Here is an 18762-nt window from a genome sequence, read left to right on the forward strand (position 1 = left end):
CTGCTCCAAAATATTCTCCGCTGTCCTCAGGGTGCTTCAGGTTCTTGATTTGAAGAAAAGCTGTTTTCTCTCCATTTCCACTCACATTGAAGCGGCTCGAAAAATTTGGCTCAATACTTGGTGATTCAAAATAAACATAGCCGATCAGCTTCAGGGAACTGTCTCCTGCTGAGCGCTGGTACCAGAGAATCATGTTATAGTTCGGGATTTGATGTGTTAATCTCAGGTTGACTTCACCATTTGGTTTCATCAACAGGTCGGCTGGAGTCTGAAACACTGGTTTTTCATTACTGAGGTAAACACCTGTAAAGAGAGAATTCAGGCTCTAACTTCTTGTTACTAGTGGTTAAAAACATTTAGTGCACTTGGAATAAATTCCAGGTTAAGCAGCAGTAAGAAATAAGCAATCAATGAAAGTGAACATAAATATTACATCTCAGTTCCTCACTACTGGGACCTATGAAGATTCATTTAGAAAGGAAACTGTAAAAGTGACTTAATGAAGGAATGATACCCTTAATCCAGAACACAGTGATGATGGATGTGATGAGATGAGGTGGCGTCATGTTGAATATGAAGAACCAGCTCCAGTCTCTGCTGTGTTTTGTGGATCAGAGGGAGGGACAGGAAGTGATGTGGAGAAATCAGATTGACACAGAGGTAACTTTCTTTCATTGAGGAAATACAGCACAACTTAACACTGTTACCTCCACAAAAGAGGTTATGTTTTCACTCCTGTCAGCTGGTTGGTTGGTTTGGCAGCAAAATTAAGTTTTTTATCGTTTTCTTTAATATTGTGGGCGATGGGCTATTGTTTGGTTGCAGCCAAGTTGTGTGTTCAAGTGCTTTTAGTGGGATTTTGGAAAATGAGCCTTTTTTTTTTTTACATTATCACTGATATCCCATGAAAATATTCAAGCATAATTAGGGGATTGATATCTACAAGTGTGTGCGGCTTAATTGTCATGAGCAAAATTAGGTTGGTTAGAGATTATACATGTAGGTTTGAATACATTTTGGATTAATTGCTCCCTCGTGTCTTTCAAGTAGGAATGTTTTCCTCCATGCTGTTATTTGCAGAGACGAGGTAATGATGTAAAACTCCCATGACAGACACGTTGACTGCAGGTGGCTGCTGAAGGTGTTTTTTCAAACCACAGTTGATAAAGAACAGCGTTTAGTTTTTGTGTTGTTCAAAGCAGATCTACCTCAGTGTGCATATCGAGCTGCACAGTAGTACACGGCACTGTGCTCAGACTCTATCAGGTCCACTATAAATAGAGAACCATTCTTTGCTTAGTTTCCACTTAAATCTCCGGTGATATTGAAATGCTCTTTGTATAATTCTTCGTAGTATATTTGGCTGTAGTCCACATATCCGATGAGTTTTAGAGCGTGGTCTGTGGGTGACTGCTGGTACCACAGCATCCCTGTGTAGTCGGTCTGTCCGTGGGTACAGACGAGCTGCACAGCGTCACCAGCCTTTCTGATGAGAGCGGAGGGAGACTGGTGGACCTGAACCCCCAGAGAAATACCTGCTGTAAGCACAGAGGGACAGATCGACTGAAGAGGTGAAGGTACATACAGTTAAAAAATCACTTCACAGTGAAGCAGCTGTTACCTGTGAGGAAAGAGCAAAAGAGAAATCTAATCATCATGATGAGATCTGAGTTTCTCAAAAGTCATGAATGAAAAGTGGAGGTAGAAGTGAGTCTGGTTTAAAGAGGAAGTGAACGTAACATAGACAAGAGGAGTGGCTCCATGTGGTTCATTTATATACAGTCTGCCATTCACCTGATTCCCCTGAAGATGTGTTGCTCTTAATTTATTTCATCACATTAGAAATTGCATTTGTCTGGTTTGAGTATAATACACAAAAAACTACAAAAGAAATAGATAAACTTCTACATTAACTAATGATAATATATAATTGTGTCAAACAAAAATCAAACCACTAAAGCAGGTGTCTGGCAGCAGTGTATTCAGCGTCTCATTCAAAAGCATCCATGATAAAAGGTGCAGGGTTTTTGTTCAGTAGCGAGGGGATTTCTTTCAGTGTGCTTGTCTTGCTGCACAGTAGTAAACTGCACTGTGCTCTTTTCTGACTGCTTTGATTAGGAGAAGCCATTCTTTGCTGTATCCCCTCTCAAATCTCCAGTGATTTCAAACTCCTTATCATAAGGTGCTTCCATTGTTGCATCTTGGTAATTCAAATATCCAATGAGTGTCATAGCTGTGTCTCCTGGTGAGCGCTGGTACCAGAGCATCACCCTGTAGTCAGTTCTATCATGGCTGCAGGAAATCTGCACGTTGTCACCAGGGTTTGTGACGAGGTCAGAGGGAGACTGACGGACGTCAAGACCCAGACAAACACCTAGAAACAGAGAGAAGAAATAATCAGTGCTGACACTTTAAATGAAGTGGTATTCCTGAAGGGTTAAAGTGATTACCAATGAGCCAAGAAAGCAGGAATACTGTTGTCATGTTGACTCTGTCTGAATGAGTACCGACTGACTCTGTGTGTCAGAGCCCTACGAATCAAATCATCATTTACATCTCATTCTATCGCTCTGTGTGTTAACCTGGAGAGTGTTTTTTTTTTGAGCACCAGTGCCACCTAGAGGAGGATGTAAAAGTCAGAACTTTGTAGTTGGTGGTGCTGTTAACCTGAATTCTGTTATGTTGACAGATATTCCTTTTATTTTTGTCCACCACATTCAAATCCATCTCCTCTCTCATATATCCATGTTATCTCCTCTTCTTGTAAAGTAGGCCTGTCACTTTTTATCTGAAATTCGTCTCAACGTTAAGTGTTCAACTCGTCTGACCTCATTCGTGGGGACTTCGATTATATTCAAACGAAGTTTGCGACTTGTCGTTGGAACTTTATTTTTTGAGAACTTTGTAAACAGTGAGAATAACAGAAACACAATTCAACACTTTTTAAAGGTGAAGTTATTATAAGACTCCAGGACAGATGTGAGGAGGAATTACGATGATTTCATCGTGCTAACAGCGGTTGAGTGTACTTGGTTATGACTGGTTTAGCTCACATTATATCGACCTATCAGCTGTCATCGTATGATACAAATGATCCTGATGATGTCATGCAGCATAAAAAAGTTTTGGGGTATATTTACAGTCCATGCATCACCCCTCCAACGCATCATTTGTAAAGTTTGTGATGAGTTTAAGTGACACTCTGAGTTGGTAATGAGTTGTCAGAACAGTAGTTTAACTCTTTTGAGCCAACAATTCCACCAGCCTACCTCATAGCATCTGCACCCTGCCAACAGGAACAGGGCTTTTATTGATGGAGTGACATTAAACCACATCACTGAGTACTGGCAGCGCAGAAATACACAGCTGAATCTGCTGGATCCGCACTGCGAATGATCAGAGCTCCTGCAAGGACGTTCTCCCTTGTAATCTCAAAGTGTTTATCTGACTGCGTCTCATAGACGGGATCACTGCCGGAGTAGCTGTATCCAATCAAGCTCATCAACCCTGTCTCTTTTGATGGTACCAGAGCATAACATAGAGGTTGTTGTCATTGTGACTGCACTTGATCTCTACCCTAGCTTCTTTTTTGACTATTCTTGGAAGTGACGGCTCGAACCTCACACTCTGTTTGATCTGGTGGGGAAAAAAAACACTCAAATTTGAAATGTAGTCGAGACCAAAGTCACAGTGTAAAAAAAACATTTTAAATTTGCTGTATGAATTTAACAACACAGTTAAAAAGCTCTTTTACTCACATGGAAGTAAGAGCAGGAGAAATCCAATCACAGCTGGAGACGTCCTCCATGTTTCTGCTGCTGCAGAAAACGCAGCTTCCTCCAGTGAGAGTCTGTGAAACGACACAAGTGGCTTATCATGCAGATGCTCAAATCTCATGCACAGTAAAACCGTTAGGGTTTTTAGTAAGGGAGTCAAATTGAACCACATCACTGTGTACTGGCAGCACAGAAATAAACAGCAGTGTGACAGGTTTGCCCTGTTAATAACGAGCGATCCTGTTGTGGTGCTTTCTCTGCTCAGCTTGAATTGTTCTTCGAAATGAGTCTCATAGTTTTGGGCGTTGTTTGCATATCCGGACCCAATGAGGGTCAAAGACAGACGGTCCTGTCTCTGCTGATACCAGAGCATAACTTGAAGGTTATTATCATTGTGACTGCAGTCGATCTGGACCACAGTGTTCTCCTTCACTATCTGGGGAGGAGACTGTTGAAAAGTAACAGCGCTCACCTGACCTGTGGGGGAAAAAAGCAGATTCATACAATGTTATTGATTCTGAGCAAAAAAACAAATATCAGAGTTTCATAGACGAAAAAGAAAAATAGAAAATGAGTATTCATGAAATTAAAGACAAAATTCTACATCTTACAATAATAACCGATGAAGAGCAAAATAAATGTTTGCACAGGTGAAGGAATCGTGAAGAACTGATGTGAGGAAAGTGCTGCTCTGAGAAGAATAAGGGTGTGTTGTGTGTGTGTGTGTGTGGTGTGTGTGTGTGTGTGTGTGTGTGTGTGTGTGTGTGTGTGTGTGTGTGTCCGTAAATTCATCACCACATCCTCACGACAGCAGCTGTAATTCATGTGCTGTGCCTCCATCTGTTGGTTGACTCTCTTCCTCATTCACCTGCCACACTCAGACGCGTACAGCCAGGATCTTGGTCTCATTGACCAGAACCATCCGGATTCCTGATCTGACTCCATCGATTAGAAACTAAATTAACGTGATTGTCAGTTTGTGTTTGAAGAAAAGTGATAAAGTGATCCCATGATATAAAACTGTCACCGTCCAAAAAGTGGAAGAAATACTGTAATATTAACTTTAGGTCATAGCGCCCACCCCTACCCCCTGTCACTGCAACAGGTCACTTGTCTCAAAATATAAAGAGGAATAAGAGTATTGTATTAGACATTGTTTTGCTAAAACTTTAGGGATATTTTGGGGTGTTTATATTTTACTGTTTAATTATAAACTTTATTAGAAAACAAATACAAGCAAATATAAAGAACATGTATTAACAAAACAACTTAATTGTTTCTTGTGTGTTTTCTGGAGTCTGATCCGCTGTGTTTCTCTCAGCTTTGAAGCTGTGTCGTGGTTTTTCGTGCTGTTATCTGCTGCATCGTTTATGGAGGTTTTTGAACGACGGCTCTCTCCGTCTTTATTACTGTGTCTTGTTGCTGCTCCAAAATATTCTCCGCTGTCCTCAGGGTGCTTCAGGTTCTTGATTTGAAGAAAAGCTGTTTTCCCTCCATTTCCACTCACATTGAAGCGGCTCGAAAAATTTGGCTCAATATTGGGTGAATCATAAGAAACATAGCCAATCAGCTTCAGGGAACTGTCTCCTGCTGAGCGCTGGTACCAGAGAATCGTGTTATAGTTCGGGATTTGATGTGTTAATCTCAGGTTGACTTCACCATTTGGTTTCATCAACAGGTCGGCTGGAGTCTGAAACACTGGTTTTTCATTACTGAGGTAAACACCTGTAAAGAGAGAATTCAGGCTCTAACTTCTTGTTACTAGTGGTTAAAAACATTTAGTGCACTTGGAATTAATTCCAGGGAAAGCAGCATTAAGGAAATGCAATCAATGAAAGTGAACATAAATATTACATCTCAGTTCCTCACTACTGGGACCTATGAACATTCATTTAGAAATGAAAGTGTAAAAGTGGCTTAATGAAGGAATGATACCCTTAATCCAGAACACAGTGATGATGGATGTGATGAGACGAGGTGGCGTCATGTTGAATATGAAGAACCAGCTCCAGTCTCTGCTGTGTTTTGTGGATCAGAGGGAGGGACAGGAAGTGATGTGGAGAAATCAGATTGACACAGAGGTAACTTTCTTTCATTGAGGAAATACAGCACAACTTAACACTGTTGCCTCCACAAAAGAGGTTATGTTTTCACTCCTGTCAGCTGGTTGGTTGGTTTGGCAGAAAAATTAAGTTTTTTATCGCTTTCTTTAATATTGTGGGCGATGGGCTATTGTTTGGTTGCAGCCAAGTTGTGTGTTCAAGTGCTTTTAGTGGGATTTTGGAAAATGAGCCTTTTTTTTTACATTATCACTGATATCCCATGAAAATATTCAAGCATAATTAGGGGATTGATATCTACAAGTGTGTGCGGCTTAATTGTCATGAGCAAAATTAGGTTGGTTAGAGATTATACATGTAGGTTTGAATACATTTTGGATTAATTGCTCCCTCGTTCCATTCAAGTAGGAATGTTTTCCTCCATGCTGTTATTTGCAGAGACGAGGTAATGATGTAAAACTCCCATGACAGACACGTTGACTGCAGGTGGCTGCTGAAGGTGTTTTTTCAAACCACAGTTGATAAAGAACAGCGTTTAGTTTTTGTGTTGTTCAAAGCAGATCTACCTCAGTGTGCATATCGAGCTGCACAGTAGTACACGGCACTGTGCTCAGACTCTATCAGGTCCACTATAAATAGAGAACCATTCTTTGCTTGGATTCCACTTAAATCTCCGGTGATATTGAAATGCTCTTTGTATAATTCTTCGTAGATTATTTGGCTGTAGTCCACATGTCCGATGAGTTTTAGAGCCTGGTCTGTGGGTGACTGCTGGTACCACAGCATCCCTGTGTAGTCGGTCTGTCCGTGGGTACAGACGAGCTGCACAGCGTCACCAGCCTTTCTGATGAGAGCGGAGGGAGACTGGTGGACCTGAACCCCCAGAGAAATACCTGCTGTAAGCACAGAGGGACAGATCGACTGAAGAGGTGAAGGTACATACAGTTAAAAAATCACTTCACAGTGAAGCAGCTGTTACCTGTGAGGAAAGAGCAAAAGAGAAATCTAATCATCATGATGAGATCTGAGTTTCTCTAAAGTCATGAATGAAAAGTGGAGGTAGAAGTGAGTCTGGTTTAAAGAGGAAGTGAACGTAACATAGACAAGAGGAGTGGCTCCATGTGGTTCATTTATATACAGTCTGCCATTCACCTGATTCCCCTGAAGATGTGTTGCTTTTAATATATTTCATCACATTAGAAATTGCACTTGTCTGGTTTGAGTATAATACACAAAAAACTACAAAAAAAATAGACAAACTGTTGCATTAACTAATGATAATATATAATTGTGTTAAACAAAAATCCAACCACTAAAGCAGGTGTCTGGCAGCAGTGTATTCAGCGTCTCATTCAAAAGCATCCATGATAAAAGGTGCAGGGTTTTTGTTCAGTAGCGAGGGGATTTCTTTCAGTGTGCTTCTCTTGCTGCACAGTAGTAAACTGCACTGTGCTCTTTTCTGACTGCTTTTATTAGGAGAAAGCCATTCTTTGCTGTATCCCCTCTCAAATCTCCAGTGATTTCAAACTCCTTATCATAAGGTGCTTCCATTGTTGCATCTTGGTAATTCAAATATCCAATGAGTTTCATAGCTGTGTCTCCTGGTGAGCGCTGGTACCAGAGCATCTGCCAGTAGTCAGTTCTATCATGGCTGCAGGAAATCTGCACGTTGTCACCAGGGTTTGTGACGAGGTCAGAGGGAGACTGACGGACGTCAAGACCCAGACAAACACCTAGAAACAGAGAGAAGAAATAATAGTGCTGACACTTTAAATGAAGTGGTATTCCTGAAGGGTTAAAGTGATTACCAATGAGCCAAGAAAGCAGGAATACTGTTGTCATGTTGACTCTGTCTGAATGAGCACCGACTGACTCTGTGTGTCAGAGTCCTCCGAATCAAATCATCATTTACATCTCATGCTATCGGTCTGTGTGTTAACCTGAAGATTGTTTTTCTTTTGAGCACCAGTGCCACCTAGAGGAGGATGTAAAAGTCTGAACTTTGTAGTTGGTGGTGCTGTTAACCTGAATTCTGTTATGTTGACAGATATTCCTTTAATTTTTTTCCACCACATTCAAATCCATCTCCTCTCATATATCCATGTTATCTCCTCTTCGGAGCAACGATAAGTGTTCAACCTCGTCTGACCTCATTCGTGGGGACTTCGATTATATTCGAACGATATAATTATAAACTTTATTGTAAAACAAATACAAGCAAATATAAAGAACATGTATTAACAAAACAACTTGTTTCTTTCTTGTGTGTTTTCTGGAGTCTGATCCGCTGTGTTTCTCTCAGCTTTGAAGCTGTGTCGTGGTTTTTCGTGCTGTTATCTGCTGCATCGTTTATGGAGGTTTTTGAACGACGGCTCTCTCCGTCTTTATTACTGTGTATTGTTGCTGCTCCAAAATATTCTCCGCTGTCCTCAGGGTGCTTCAGGTTCTTGATTTGAAGAAAAGCAGTTTTCTTTCCATTTCCACTCACATTGAAGCGGCTCGGAAAATTTGGCTCAATACTGGGTGTTTCATAAGAAACATAGCCAATCAGCTTCAGGGAACTGTCTCCTGCTGAGCGCTGGTACCAGAGAATCGTGTTATAGTTCGGGATTTGATGTGTTAATCTCATGTTGACTTCTCCATTTGGTTTCATCAACAGGTCGGCTGGAGTCTGAAACACTGGTTTTTCATTACTGAGGTAAACACCTGTAAAGAGAGAATTCAGGCTCTAACTTCTTGTTACTAGTGGTTAAAAACATTTATTGCACTTGGAATTAATTCCAGGGAAAGCAGCAGAAAGAAAAATGCAATCAATGAAAGTGAACATAAATATTACATCTCAGTTCCTCAGTACTGGGACCTATGAAGATTCATTTAGAAATGAAAGTGTAAAAGTGGCTTAATGAAGGAATGATACCCTTAATCCAGAACACAGTGATGATGGATGTGATGAGACGAGGTGGCGTCATGTTGAATATGAAGAACCAGCTCCAGTCTCTGCTGTGCTTTGTGGATCAGAGGGAGGGACAGGAAGTGATGTGGAGAAATCAGATTGACACAGAGGTAACTTTCTTTCATTGAGGAAATACAGCACAACTTAACACTGTTACCTCCACAAAAGAGGTTATGTTTTCACTCCTGTCAGCTGGTTGGTTGGTTTGGCAGCAAAATTAAGTAAAGTTCTTCATTGCTTTCTTTAATATTGTGAGATGGGTCATATTTTGAGAGATGACACTGCAACATTAGATTGTTTAGAGATTATAAATGTACGTTTGAATACATTTTGGATTAATTGCGCCCTCGTTCCATTTAAGTAGGAATGTTTTGCTCTATGCTGTTATTTGCAGAATCGAGGTAATGATGTAAAACTCCCATGACAGACACGTTGACTGCAGGTGGCTGCTGAAGGTGTTTTTTCAAACCACAGTTGATAAAGAACAGCGTTTAGTTTTTGTGTTGTTCAAAGCAGATCTACCTCAGTGTGCATATCGAGCTGCACAGTAGTACACGGCACTGTGCTCAGACTCTATCAGGTCCACTATAAATAGAGAACCATTCTTTGCTTTGCTTCCACTTAAATCTCCGGTGATATTGAAATGCTCTTTGTATAATTCTTCGTAGTATATTTGGCTGTAGTCCACATATCCGATGAGTTTTAGAGCGTGGTCTGTGGGTGACTGCTGGTACCACAGCATCCCTGTGTAGTCGGTCTGTCCGTGGCTACAGACGAGCTGCACAGCGTCACCAGCCTTTCTGATGAGAGCGGAGGGAGACTGGTGGACCTGAACCCCCAGAGAAATACCTGCTGTAAGCACAGAGGGACAGATCGACTGAAGAGGTGAAGGTACATACAGTTAAAAAGTCACTTCCCAGTGAAGCTGCTGTTACCTGTGAGGAAAGAGCAAAAGAGAAATCTAATCATCATGATGAGATCTGAGTTTCTCTAAAGTCATGAATGAAAAGTGGAGGTAGAAGTGAGTCTGGTTTAAAGAGGAAGTGAACGTAACATAGACAAGAGGAGTGGCTCCATGTGGTTCATTTATATACAGTCTGCCATTCACCTGATTCCCCTGAAGATGTGTTGCTCTTAATTTATTTCATCACATTAGAAATTGCACTTGTCTGGTTTGAGTATAATACACAAAAAACTACAAAAAAATAGATAAACTGTTGCATTAAATAATGATAATATATAATTGTGTCAAACAAAAATCCAACCACAAAAGCAGGTGTCTGGCAGCAGTGTATTCAGCGTCTCATTCAAAAGCATCCATGATAAAAGGTGCAGGGTTTTTGTTCAGTAGCGCGGGGATTTCTTTCAGTGTGCTTCTCTTGCTGCACAGTAGTAAACTGCACTGTGCTCTTTTCTGACTGCTTTGATTAGGAGAAAGCCATTCTTTGCTGTATCCCCTCTCAAATCTCCAGTGATTTCAAACTCCTTATCATAAGGTGCTTCCATTGTTGCATCTTGGTAATTACAAATATCCGATGAGTTCATAGCTGTGTCTCCTGGTGAGCGCTGGTACCAGAGCATCACCCTGTAGTCAGTTCTATCATGGCTGCAGGAAATCTGCACGTTGTCACCAGGGTTTTTGACGAGGTCAGAGGGAGACTGACGGACGTCAAGACCCAGACAAACACCTAGAAACAGAGAGAAGAAATAATCAGTGCTGACACTTTAAATGAAGTGGTATTCCTGAAGGGTTAAAGTGATTACCAATGAGCCAAGAAAGCAGGAATACTGTTGTCATGTTGACTCTGTCTGAATGAGCACCGACTGACTCTGTGTGTCAGAGTCCTCCGAATCAAATCATCATTTACATTTCATTCTATCGCTCTGTGTGTTAACCTGAAGTGTTTTTCTTTTTAGCACCAGTGCCACCTAGAGGAGGATGTACAAGTCAGAACTTTGTAGTTGGTGGTGCTGTTAACCTGAATTCTGTTATGTTGACAGATATTCCTTTTATTTTTGTCCACCACATTCAAATCCATCTCCTCTCATATATCCATGTTATCTCCTCTTCGTAGCAACGTTAAGTGTTCAACCTCATCTGACCTCATTCGTGGGGACTTCGATTATATTCGAACGATTTAATTATAAACTTTATTGTAAAACAAATACAAGCAAATATAAAGAACATGTATTCACAAAACAACTTAATTGTTTCTTGTGTGTTTTCTGGAGTCTGATCCGCTGTGTTTCTCTCAGCTCTGAAGCTGTGTCGTGGTTTTTCGTGCTGTTATCTGCTGCATCGTTTATGGAGGTTTTTGAATGACGGCTCTCTCCGTCTTTATTACTGTGTATTGTTGCTGCTCCAAAATATTCTCCGCTGTCCTCAGGGTGCTTCAGGTTCTTGATTTGAAGAAAAGCTGTTTTCTCTCCATTTCCACTCACATTGAAGCGGCTCGAAAAATTTGGCTCAATATTGCGTGTTTCATAATAAACATAGCCGATCAGCTTCAGGGAAGTGTCTCCTGCTGAGCGCTGGTACCAGAGAATCGTGTCATAGCTCGGGATTTGATGTGTTAATCTCAGGTTGACTTCACCATTTGGTTTCATCAACAGGTCGGCTGGAGTCTGAAACACTGGTTTTTCATTACTGAGGTAAACACCTGTAAAGAGAGAATTCAGGCTCTAACTTCTTGTTACTAGTAGTTAAAAACATTTAGTGCACTTGGAATCAATTCCAGGGAAAGCAGCAGTAAGGAATAAGTAATCAATGAAAGTGAACATAAATATTACATCTCAGTTCCTCACTACTGGGACCTATGAAGATTCATTTAGAAATGAAAGTGTAAAAGTGGCTTAATGAAGGAATGATACCCTTAATCCAGAACACAGTGATGATGGATGTGATGAGACGAGGTGGCGTCATGTTGAATATGAAGAACCAGCTCCAGTCTCTGCTGTGTTTTGTGGATCAGAGGGAGGGACAGGAAGTGATGTGGAGAAATCAGAATGACACAGAGGTAACTTTCTTTCATTGAGGAAATACAGCACAACTTAACACTGTTACCTCCACAAAATAGGTTATGTTTTCACTCCTGTCAGCTGGTTGGTTGGTTTGGCAGCAAAATTAAGTAAAGCCACATATCCGATGAGTTTTAGAGCCTGGTCTGTGGGTGACTGCTGGTACCACAGCATCCCTGTGTAGTCGGTCTGTCCGTGGGTACAGACGAGCTGCACAGCGTCACCAGCCTTTCTGATGAGAGCGGAGGGAGACTGGTGGACCTGAACCCCCAGAGAAATACCTGCTGTAAGCACAGAGGGACAGATCGACTGAAGAGGTGAAGGTACATACAGTTAAAAAGTCACTTCACGGTGAAGCAGCTGTTACCTGTGAGGAAAGAGCAAAAGAGAAATCTAATCATCATGATGAGATCTGAGTTTCTCTAAAGTCATGAATGAAAAGTGGAGGTAGAAGTGAGTCTGGTTTAAAGAGGAAGTGAACGTAACATAGACAAGAGGAGTGGCTCCGTGTGGTTCATTTATATACAGTCTGCCATTCACCTGATTCCCCTGAAGATGTGTTGCTCTTAATTTATTTCATCACATTAGTAATTGCATTTGTCTGGTTTGAGTATAATCCACAAAAAAACTACAAAAAAAATAGATAAACTGTTGCATTAACTAATGATAATATATAATTGTGTCAAACAAAAATCAAACCACAAAAGCAGGTGTCTGGCAGCAGTGTATTCAGCGTCTCATTCAAAAGCATCCATGATAAAAGGTGCAGGGTTTTTGTTCAGTAGCGAGGGGATTTCTTTCAGTGTGCTTCTCTTGCTGCACAGTAGTAAACTGCACTGTGCTCTTTTCTGACTGCTTTGATTAGGAGAAAGCCATTCTTTGCTGTATCCCCTCTCAAATCTCCAGTGATTTCAAACTCCTTATCATAAGGTGCTTCCATTGTTGCATCTTGGTAATTCAAATATCCAATGAGTTTCATAGCTGTGTCTCCTGGTGAGCGCTGGTACCAGAGCATCATTGTGTAGTCAGTTCTATCATGGCTGCAGGAAATCTGCACGTTGTCACCAGGGTTTGTGACGAGGTCAGAGGGAGACTGACGGACGTCAAGACCCAGACAAACACCTAGAAGCAGAGAGAAGAAATAATCAGTGCTGACACTTTAAATGAAGTGGTATTCCTGAAGGGTTAAAGTGATTACCAATGAGCCAAGAAAGCAGGAATACTGTTGTCATGTTGACTCTGTCTGAATGAGCACCGGCTGACTCTGTGTGTCAGAGTCCTCCGAATCAAATCATCATTTACATCTCATTCTATCGCTCTGTGTGTTAACCTGAAGTGTTTTTCTTTTGAGCACCAGTGCCACCTAGAGGAGGATGTAAAAGTCTGAACTTTGTAGTTGGTGGTGCTGTTAACCTGAATTCTGTTATGTTGACAGATATTCCTTTTATTTTTTTCCACCACATTCAAATCCATCTCCTCTCATATATCCATGTTATCTCCTCTTCGGAGCAACGTTAAGTGTTCAACCTCGTCTGACCTCATTCGTGGGGACTTCGATTATATTCAAACGATATAATTATAAACTTTATTGTAAAACAAATACAAGCAAATATAAAGAACATGTATTAACAAAACAACTTGTTTCTTTCTTGTGTTTTTCTGGAGTCTGATCCGCTGTGTTTCTCTCAGCTTTGAAGCTGTGTCGTGGTTTTTCGTGCTGTTATCTGCTACATCATTTATGGAGGTTTTTGAACGACGGCTCTCTCCGTCTTTATTACTGTGTCTTGTTGCTGCTCCAAAATATTCTCCGCTGTCCTCAGGGTGCTTCAGGTTCTTGATTTGAAGAAAAGCTGTTTTCTCTCCATTTCCACTCACATTGAAGCGGCTCGAAAAATTTGGCTCAATACTGGGTGATTCAAAATAAACATAGCCAATCAGCTTCAGGGAACTGTCTCCTGCCGAGCGCTGGTACCAGAGAATCGTGTCATAGCTCGGGATTTGATGTGTTATTCTCAGGTTGACTTCCCCATTTGGTTTCATCAACAGGTCGGCTGGAGTCTGAAACACTGGTTTTTCATTACTGAGGTAAACACCTGTAAAGAGAGAATTCAGGCTCTAACTTCTTGTTACTAGTGGTTAAAAACATTTAGTGCACTTGGAATAAATTCCAGGGAAAGCAGCAGTAAGGAATAAGCAATCAATGAAAGTGAACATAAATATTACATCTCAGTTCCTCACTACTGGGACCTATGAAGATTCATTTAGAAATGAAAGTGTAAAAGTGGCTTAATGAAGGAATGATACCCTTAATCCAGAACACAGTGATGATGGATGTGATGAGAGCGCGTGGCGTCATGTTGAATATGAAGAACCAGCTCCAGTCTCTGCTGTGCTTTGTGGATCAGAGGGAGGGACAGGAAGTGATGTGGAAAAATCAGATTGACACAGAGGTAACTTTCTTTCATTGAGGAAATACAGCACAACTTAACACTGTTGCCTCCACAAAAGAGGTTATGTTTTCACTGCTGTCAGCTGGTTGGTTGGTTTGGCAGAAAAATTAAGTTTTTTATCGCTTTCTTTAATATTGTGGGCGATGGGCTATTGTTTGGTTGCAGCCAAGTTGTGTGTTCAAGTGCTTTTAGTGGGATTTTGGAAAATGAGCCTTTTTTTTTTACATTATCACTGATATCCCATGAAAATATTCAAGCATAATTAGGGGATTGATATCTACAAGTGTGTGCGGCTTAATTGTCATGAGCAAAATTAGGTTGGTTAGAGATTATACATGTAGGTTTGAATACATTTTGGATTAATTCCTCCCTCGTTCCATTCAAGTAGGAATGTTTTCCTCCATGCTGTTATTTGCAGAGACGAGGTAATGATGTAAAACTCCCATGACAGACACGTTGACTGCAGGTGGCTGCTGAAGGTGTTTTTTCAAACCACAGTTGATAAAGAACAGCGTTTAGTTTTTGTGTTGTTCAAAGCAGATCTACCTCAGTGTGCATATCGAGCTGCACAGTAGTACACGGCACTGTGCTCAGACTCTATCAGGTCCACTATAAATAGAGAACCATTCTTTGCTTGGATTCCACTTAAATCTCCGGTGATATTGAAATGCTCTTTGTATAATTCTTCGTAGATTATTTGGCTGTAGTCCACATATCCGATGAGTTTTAGAGCCTGGTCTGTGGGTGACTGCTGGTACCACAGCATCCCTGTGTAGTCGGTCTGTCCGTGGGTACAGACGAGCTGCACAGCGTCACCAGCCTTTCTGATGAGAGCGGAGGGAGACTGGTGGACCTGAACCCCCAGAGAAATACCTGCTGTAAGCACAGAGGGACAGATCGACTGAAGAGGTGAAGGTACATACAGTTAAAAAGTCACTTCACAGTGAAGCAGCTGTTACCTGTGAGGAAAGAGCAAAAGAGAAATCTAATCATCATGATGAGATCTGAGTTTCTCTAAAGTCATGAATGAAAAGTGAAGGAAGAAGTGAGTCTGGTTTAAAGAGGAAGTGAACGTAACATAGACAAGAGGAGTGTCTCCGTGTGGTTCATTTATATACAGTCTGCCATTCACCTGATTCCTCTGAAGATGTGTTGCTTTTAATATATTTCATCACATTAGAAATTGCACTTGTCTGGTTTGAGTATAATACACAAAAAACTACAAAAAAAATAGATAAACTGTTGCATTAACTAATGATAATATATAATTGTGTCAAACAAAAATCCAACCACAAAAGCAGGTGTCTGGCAGCAGTGTATTCAGCGTCTCATTCAAAAGCATCCATGATAAAAGGTGCAGGGTTTTTGTTCAGTAGCGAGGGGATTTCTTTCAGTGTGCTTCTCTTGCTGCACAGTAGTAAACTGCACTGTGCTCTTTTCTGACTGCTTTGATTAGGAGAGAGCCATTCTTTGCTGTATCGCCTCTCAAATCTCCAGTGATTTCAAACTCCTTATCATAAGGTGCTTCCATTGTTGCATCTTGGAAATACAAATATCCGATGAGTGTCATAGCTGTGTCTCCTGGTGAGCGCTGGTACCAGAGCATCTGCCTGTAGTTAGTTCTATCATGGCTGCAAGAAATCTGCACGTTGTCACCAGGGTTTGTGACGAGGTCAGAGGGAGACTGACGGACGTCAAGACCCAGACAAACACCTAGAAGCAGAGAGAAGAAATAATCAGTGCTGACACTTTAAATGAAGTGGTATTCCTGAAGGGTTAAAGTGATTACCAATGAGCCAAGAAAGCAGGAATAATGTTGTCATGTTGACTCTGTCTGAATGAGCACCGACTGACTGTGTGTCAGAGTCCTCCGAATCAAATCATCATTTACATCTCATTCTATCGCTCTGTGTGTTAACCTGGAGAGTGTTTTTCTTTTGAGCACCAGTGCCACCTAGAGGAGGATGTAAAAGTCAGAACTTTGTAGTTGGTGGTGCTGTTAACCTGAATTCTGTTATGTTGACAGATATTCCTTTTATTTTTGTCCACCACATTCAAATCCATCTCCTCTCATATATCCATGTTATCTCCTCTTCGGAGCAACGATAAGTGTTCAACCTCGTCTGACCTCATTTGTGGGGACTTTGATAATATTCGAAGAAATTTTGTGACTTGTCGTTGGAAAATTTTGTAAACAGTGAGAATAACAGAAAGTTAACTTAACAGTTTAAAGGTGAAGTTATTATAAGACTCCAGGACGGATGTGAGGAGGAATTACGATGATTTCATCGAGCTGACAGCGGTTGAGGAGGCGGTGGCTCATCACCTGTGATGCTAACTTCAAACATGAAGCAGACATTTTGTTTCTGGAACCATCTGCTGCTCCCCTGGACTTTAGTGGGTAAGCTAAGATTAGCCTCTCTGCTAACGGTCCACCATTAATAATAATAATATATAATAATAAACTTTATTTATACAGCACCTTTCATACTTAAAATGCAACTCAAAGTGTTTACAATAAAATAAAAGACATAAAATAAGATGGATCAGTAAGAACAGGCACTAAAACAAAGAGTTAGGATAAAAGCATAAAACTAGAAAAAGATATAAAAAGTCACTGGTGTTTGAAATAAGGATAAAATTAATTAAAAGTAGAAACCATAGAAATCTATCTCGAGTTGTTTATATTGTCCCAACAACAGAAAGCTGCTTCCCCAAACCTTTTATAGTTCATGGTCACTAATGGTCTCTTCAGTCTGACTCTGCTGCTGCTCCGGATTCATTCAGACAGAATTACAGCTTCATTTTAGCAAGACAATAATTTTCTGCTTGTGCCAACATGTGTTTTATGTCCTCGCTCGAACGAGTGTGTTTAAAAACAAGGTCCGAGCACATCAAGCTATTAAATCTGCACCAGAAGAACAGGGTTAGTGTCAATGTTGTGTTTCACATGTGTGAAAGTTGTCGTGCTGTATGTTTCTGAAGTGTACTTGGTTATGACTTGTTTAGCTCACATTAGATCGACCTATCAGCTGTCATCGTATGATACAAATGATCCTGATGATGTCATGCAGCATAAAAAAGTTTTGGGGTATATTTACAGTCCATGCATCACCGCTCCAACGCATCATTTAAAATTTTTGTGATTAGTTTAAGTGACACTCTGAGTTGATAATGAGTTGTCAGAACAGTAGTTTAACTCCTTTGAGCCAACAATTCCACCAGCCTACCTCATAGCATCTGCACCCTGCCAACAGGAACAGGGCTTTTATTGATGGAGTGACATTAAACCACATCACTGTGTACTGGCAGCGCAGAAATACACAGCTGAATCTGCTGGATCCGCACTGCGAATGATCAGAGCTCCTGCAAGGACGTTCTCCCTTGTAATCTCAAAGTGTTTATCTGACTGCGTCTCATAGACGGGATCACTGCCGGAGTAGCCGTATCCAATCAAGCTCATCAACCCTGTCTCTTTTTGGTGGTACCAGAGCATTACCAAGAGGTTGTTGTTGTTTAAATGTAGTCGACACCAAAGTCACAGTATAAAAAAGCATTATTAAATTTGCTGTATGAAGTTAACAACACAGTTAAAAAGCTATTTTTACTCACATGGAAATAAGAGCAGGAGAAATCCAATCGCAGCTGGAGACGTCCTCCATGTTTCTGCTGCTGCAGAAGAAACGCAGCTTCCTCCAGTGAGAGTCTGTGAAACGACACAAGTGGCTTATCATGCAGATGCTCAAATCTCATGCACAGTAAAACCATCAGGGCTTTTAGTAAGGGAGTCGAATTGAACCACATCACTGTGTACTGGCAGCACAGAAATAAACAGCAGTGTGTGACAGGTTTGCCCTGTTAATAACTAGCTCTCCTGTTGTGGTGCTTTCTCTGCTCAGCTTGAATTGTTCTTTGAAATGAGTCTCATAGCTTTGGGGGCTGTTTGCATATCCGGACCCAATGAGGGTCAAAGACAGACGGTCCTGTTTCTGCTGATACCAGAGCATATATGGAAGGCTATTATCATTGTGACTGCAGTCGATCTGGACCACAGTGTTCTCCTTCACTATCTGGGGAGGAGACTGTTGAAAAGTAACAGCGCTCACCTGACCTGGGGGAAAAAAAGCAGATTTATAAAATATTATTGATTCTGAGCAAAAAAACAAATATCAGAGTTTCATAGACGAAAAAGAAAAATAGAAAATGAGTATTCATGAAATTAAAGACAAAACTCTACATCTTACAATAAAAACCGATGAAGAGCAAAACAAATGTTTGCACAGGTGAAGGCATCGTGAAGAACTGATGTGAGGAAAGCGCTGCTCTGAGAAGAATAAGGCTGTGTGTGTGTGTGTGTGTGTGTGTGTGTGTGTGTGTGTGTGTGTGTGTGTGTGTGTGTGTGTGTGTGTGTGTGTGTGTGTGTGTGTGTGTGTGTCGGTAAATTCATCACCACATCCTCACGACAGCAGCTGTAATTCATGTGCTGTGCCTCCATCTGTTGGTTG

General features: G+C 41.0%; 1 long non-coding RNA gene and 2 gene segments (V, D, J or C); all 3 read right to left on the bottom strand.

Moving 5' to 3' along the window:
* Nucleotides 1-1063: 1063 nt before the first annotated feature.
* On the bottom strand, nt 1064-1677 carry LOC117755676. Its single transcript, XR_004612643.1, has 2 exons — nt 1622-1677; nt 1064-1538 (listed from the first exon to the last, which is right to left on the bottom strand). It is a non-coding gene; the product is annotated as an uncharacterized LOC117755676 (long non-coding RNA).
* Nucleotides 1678-6257: 4580 nt separating this feature from the next.
* On the bottom strand, nt 6258-7046 carry LOC117755665. The segment is given in 2 exon segments: nt 6258-6732; nt 6816-7046. Coding segments are annotated over 2 exon segments (366 nt in total).
* Nucleotides 7047-14658: 7612 nt separating this feature from the next.
* Nucleotides 14659-15289, bottom strand: LOC117755667. The segment is given in 2 exon segments: nt 14659-15130; nt 15217-15289. Coding segments are annotated over 2 exon segments (363 nt in total).
* Between the last annotated feature and the right edge of the window lie 3473 nt (nt 15290-18762).

The sequence above is a fragment of the Hippoglossus hippoglossus genome, chromosome 22, assembly GCF_009819705.1.
Source record: "Hippoglossus hippoglossus isolate fHipHip1 chromosome 22, fHipHip1.pri, whole genome shotgun sequence".
NCBI classification, from domain to species: domain Eukaryota; kingdom Metazoa; phylum Chordata; class Actinopteri; order Pleuronectiformes; family Pleuronectidae; genus Hippoglossus; species Hippoglossus hippoglossus.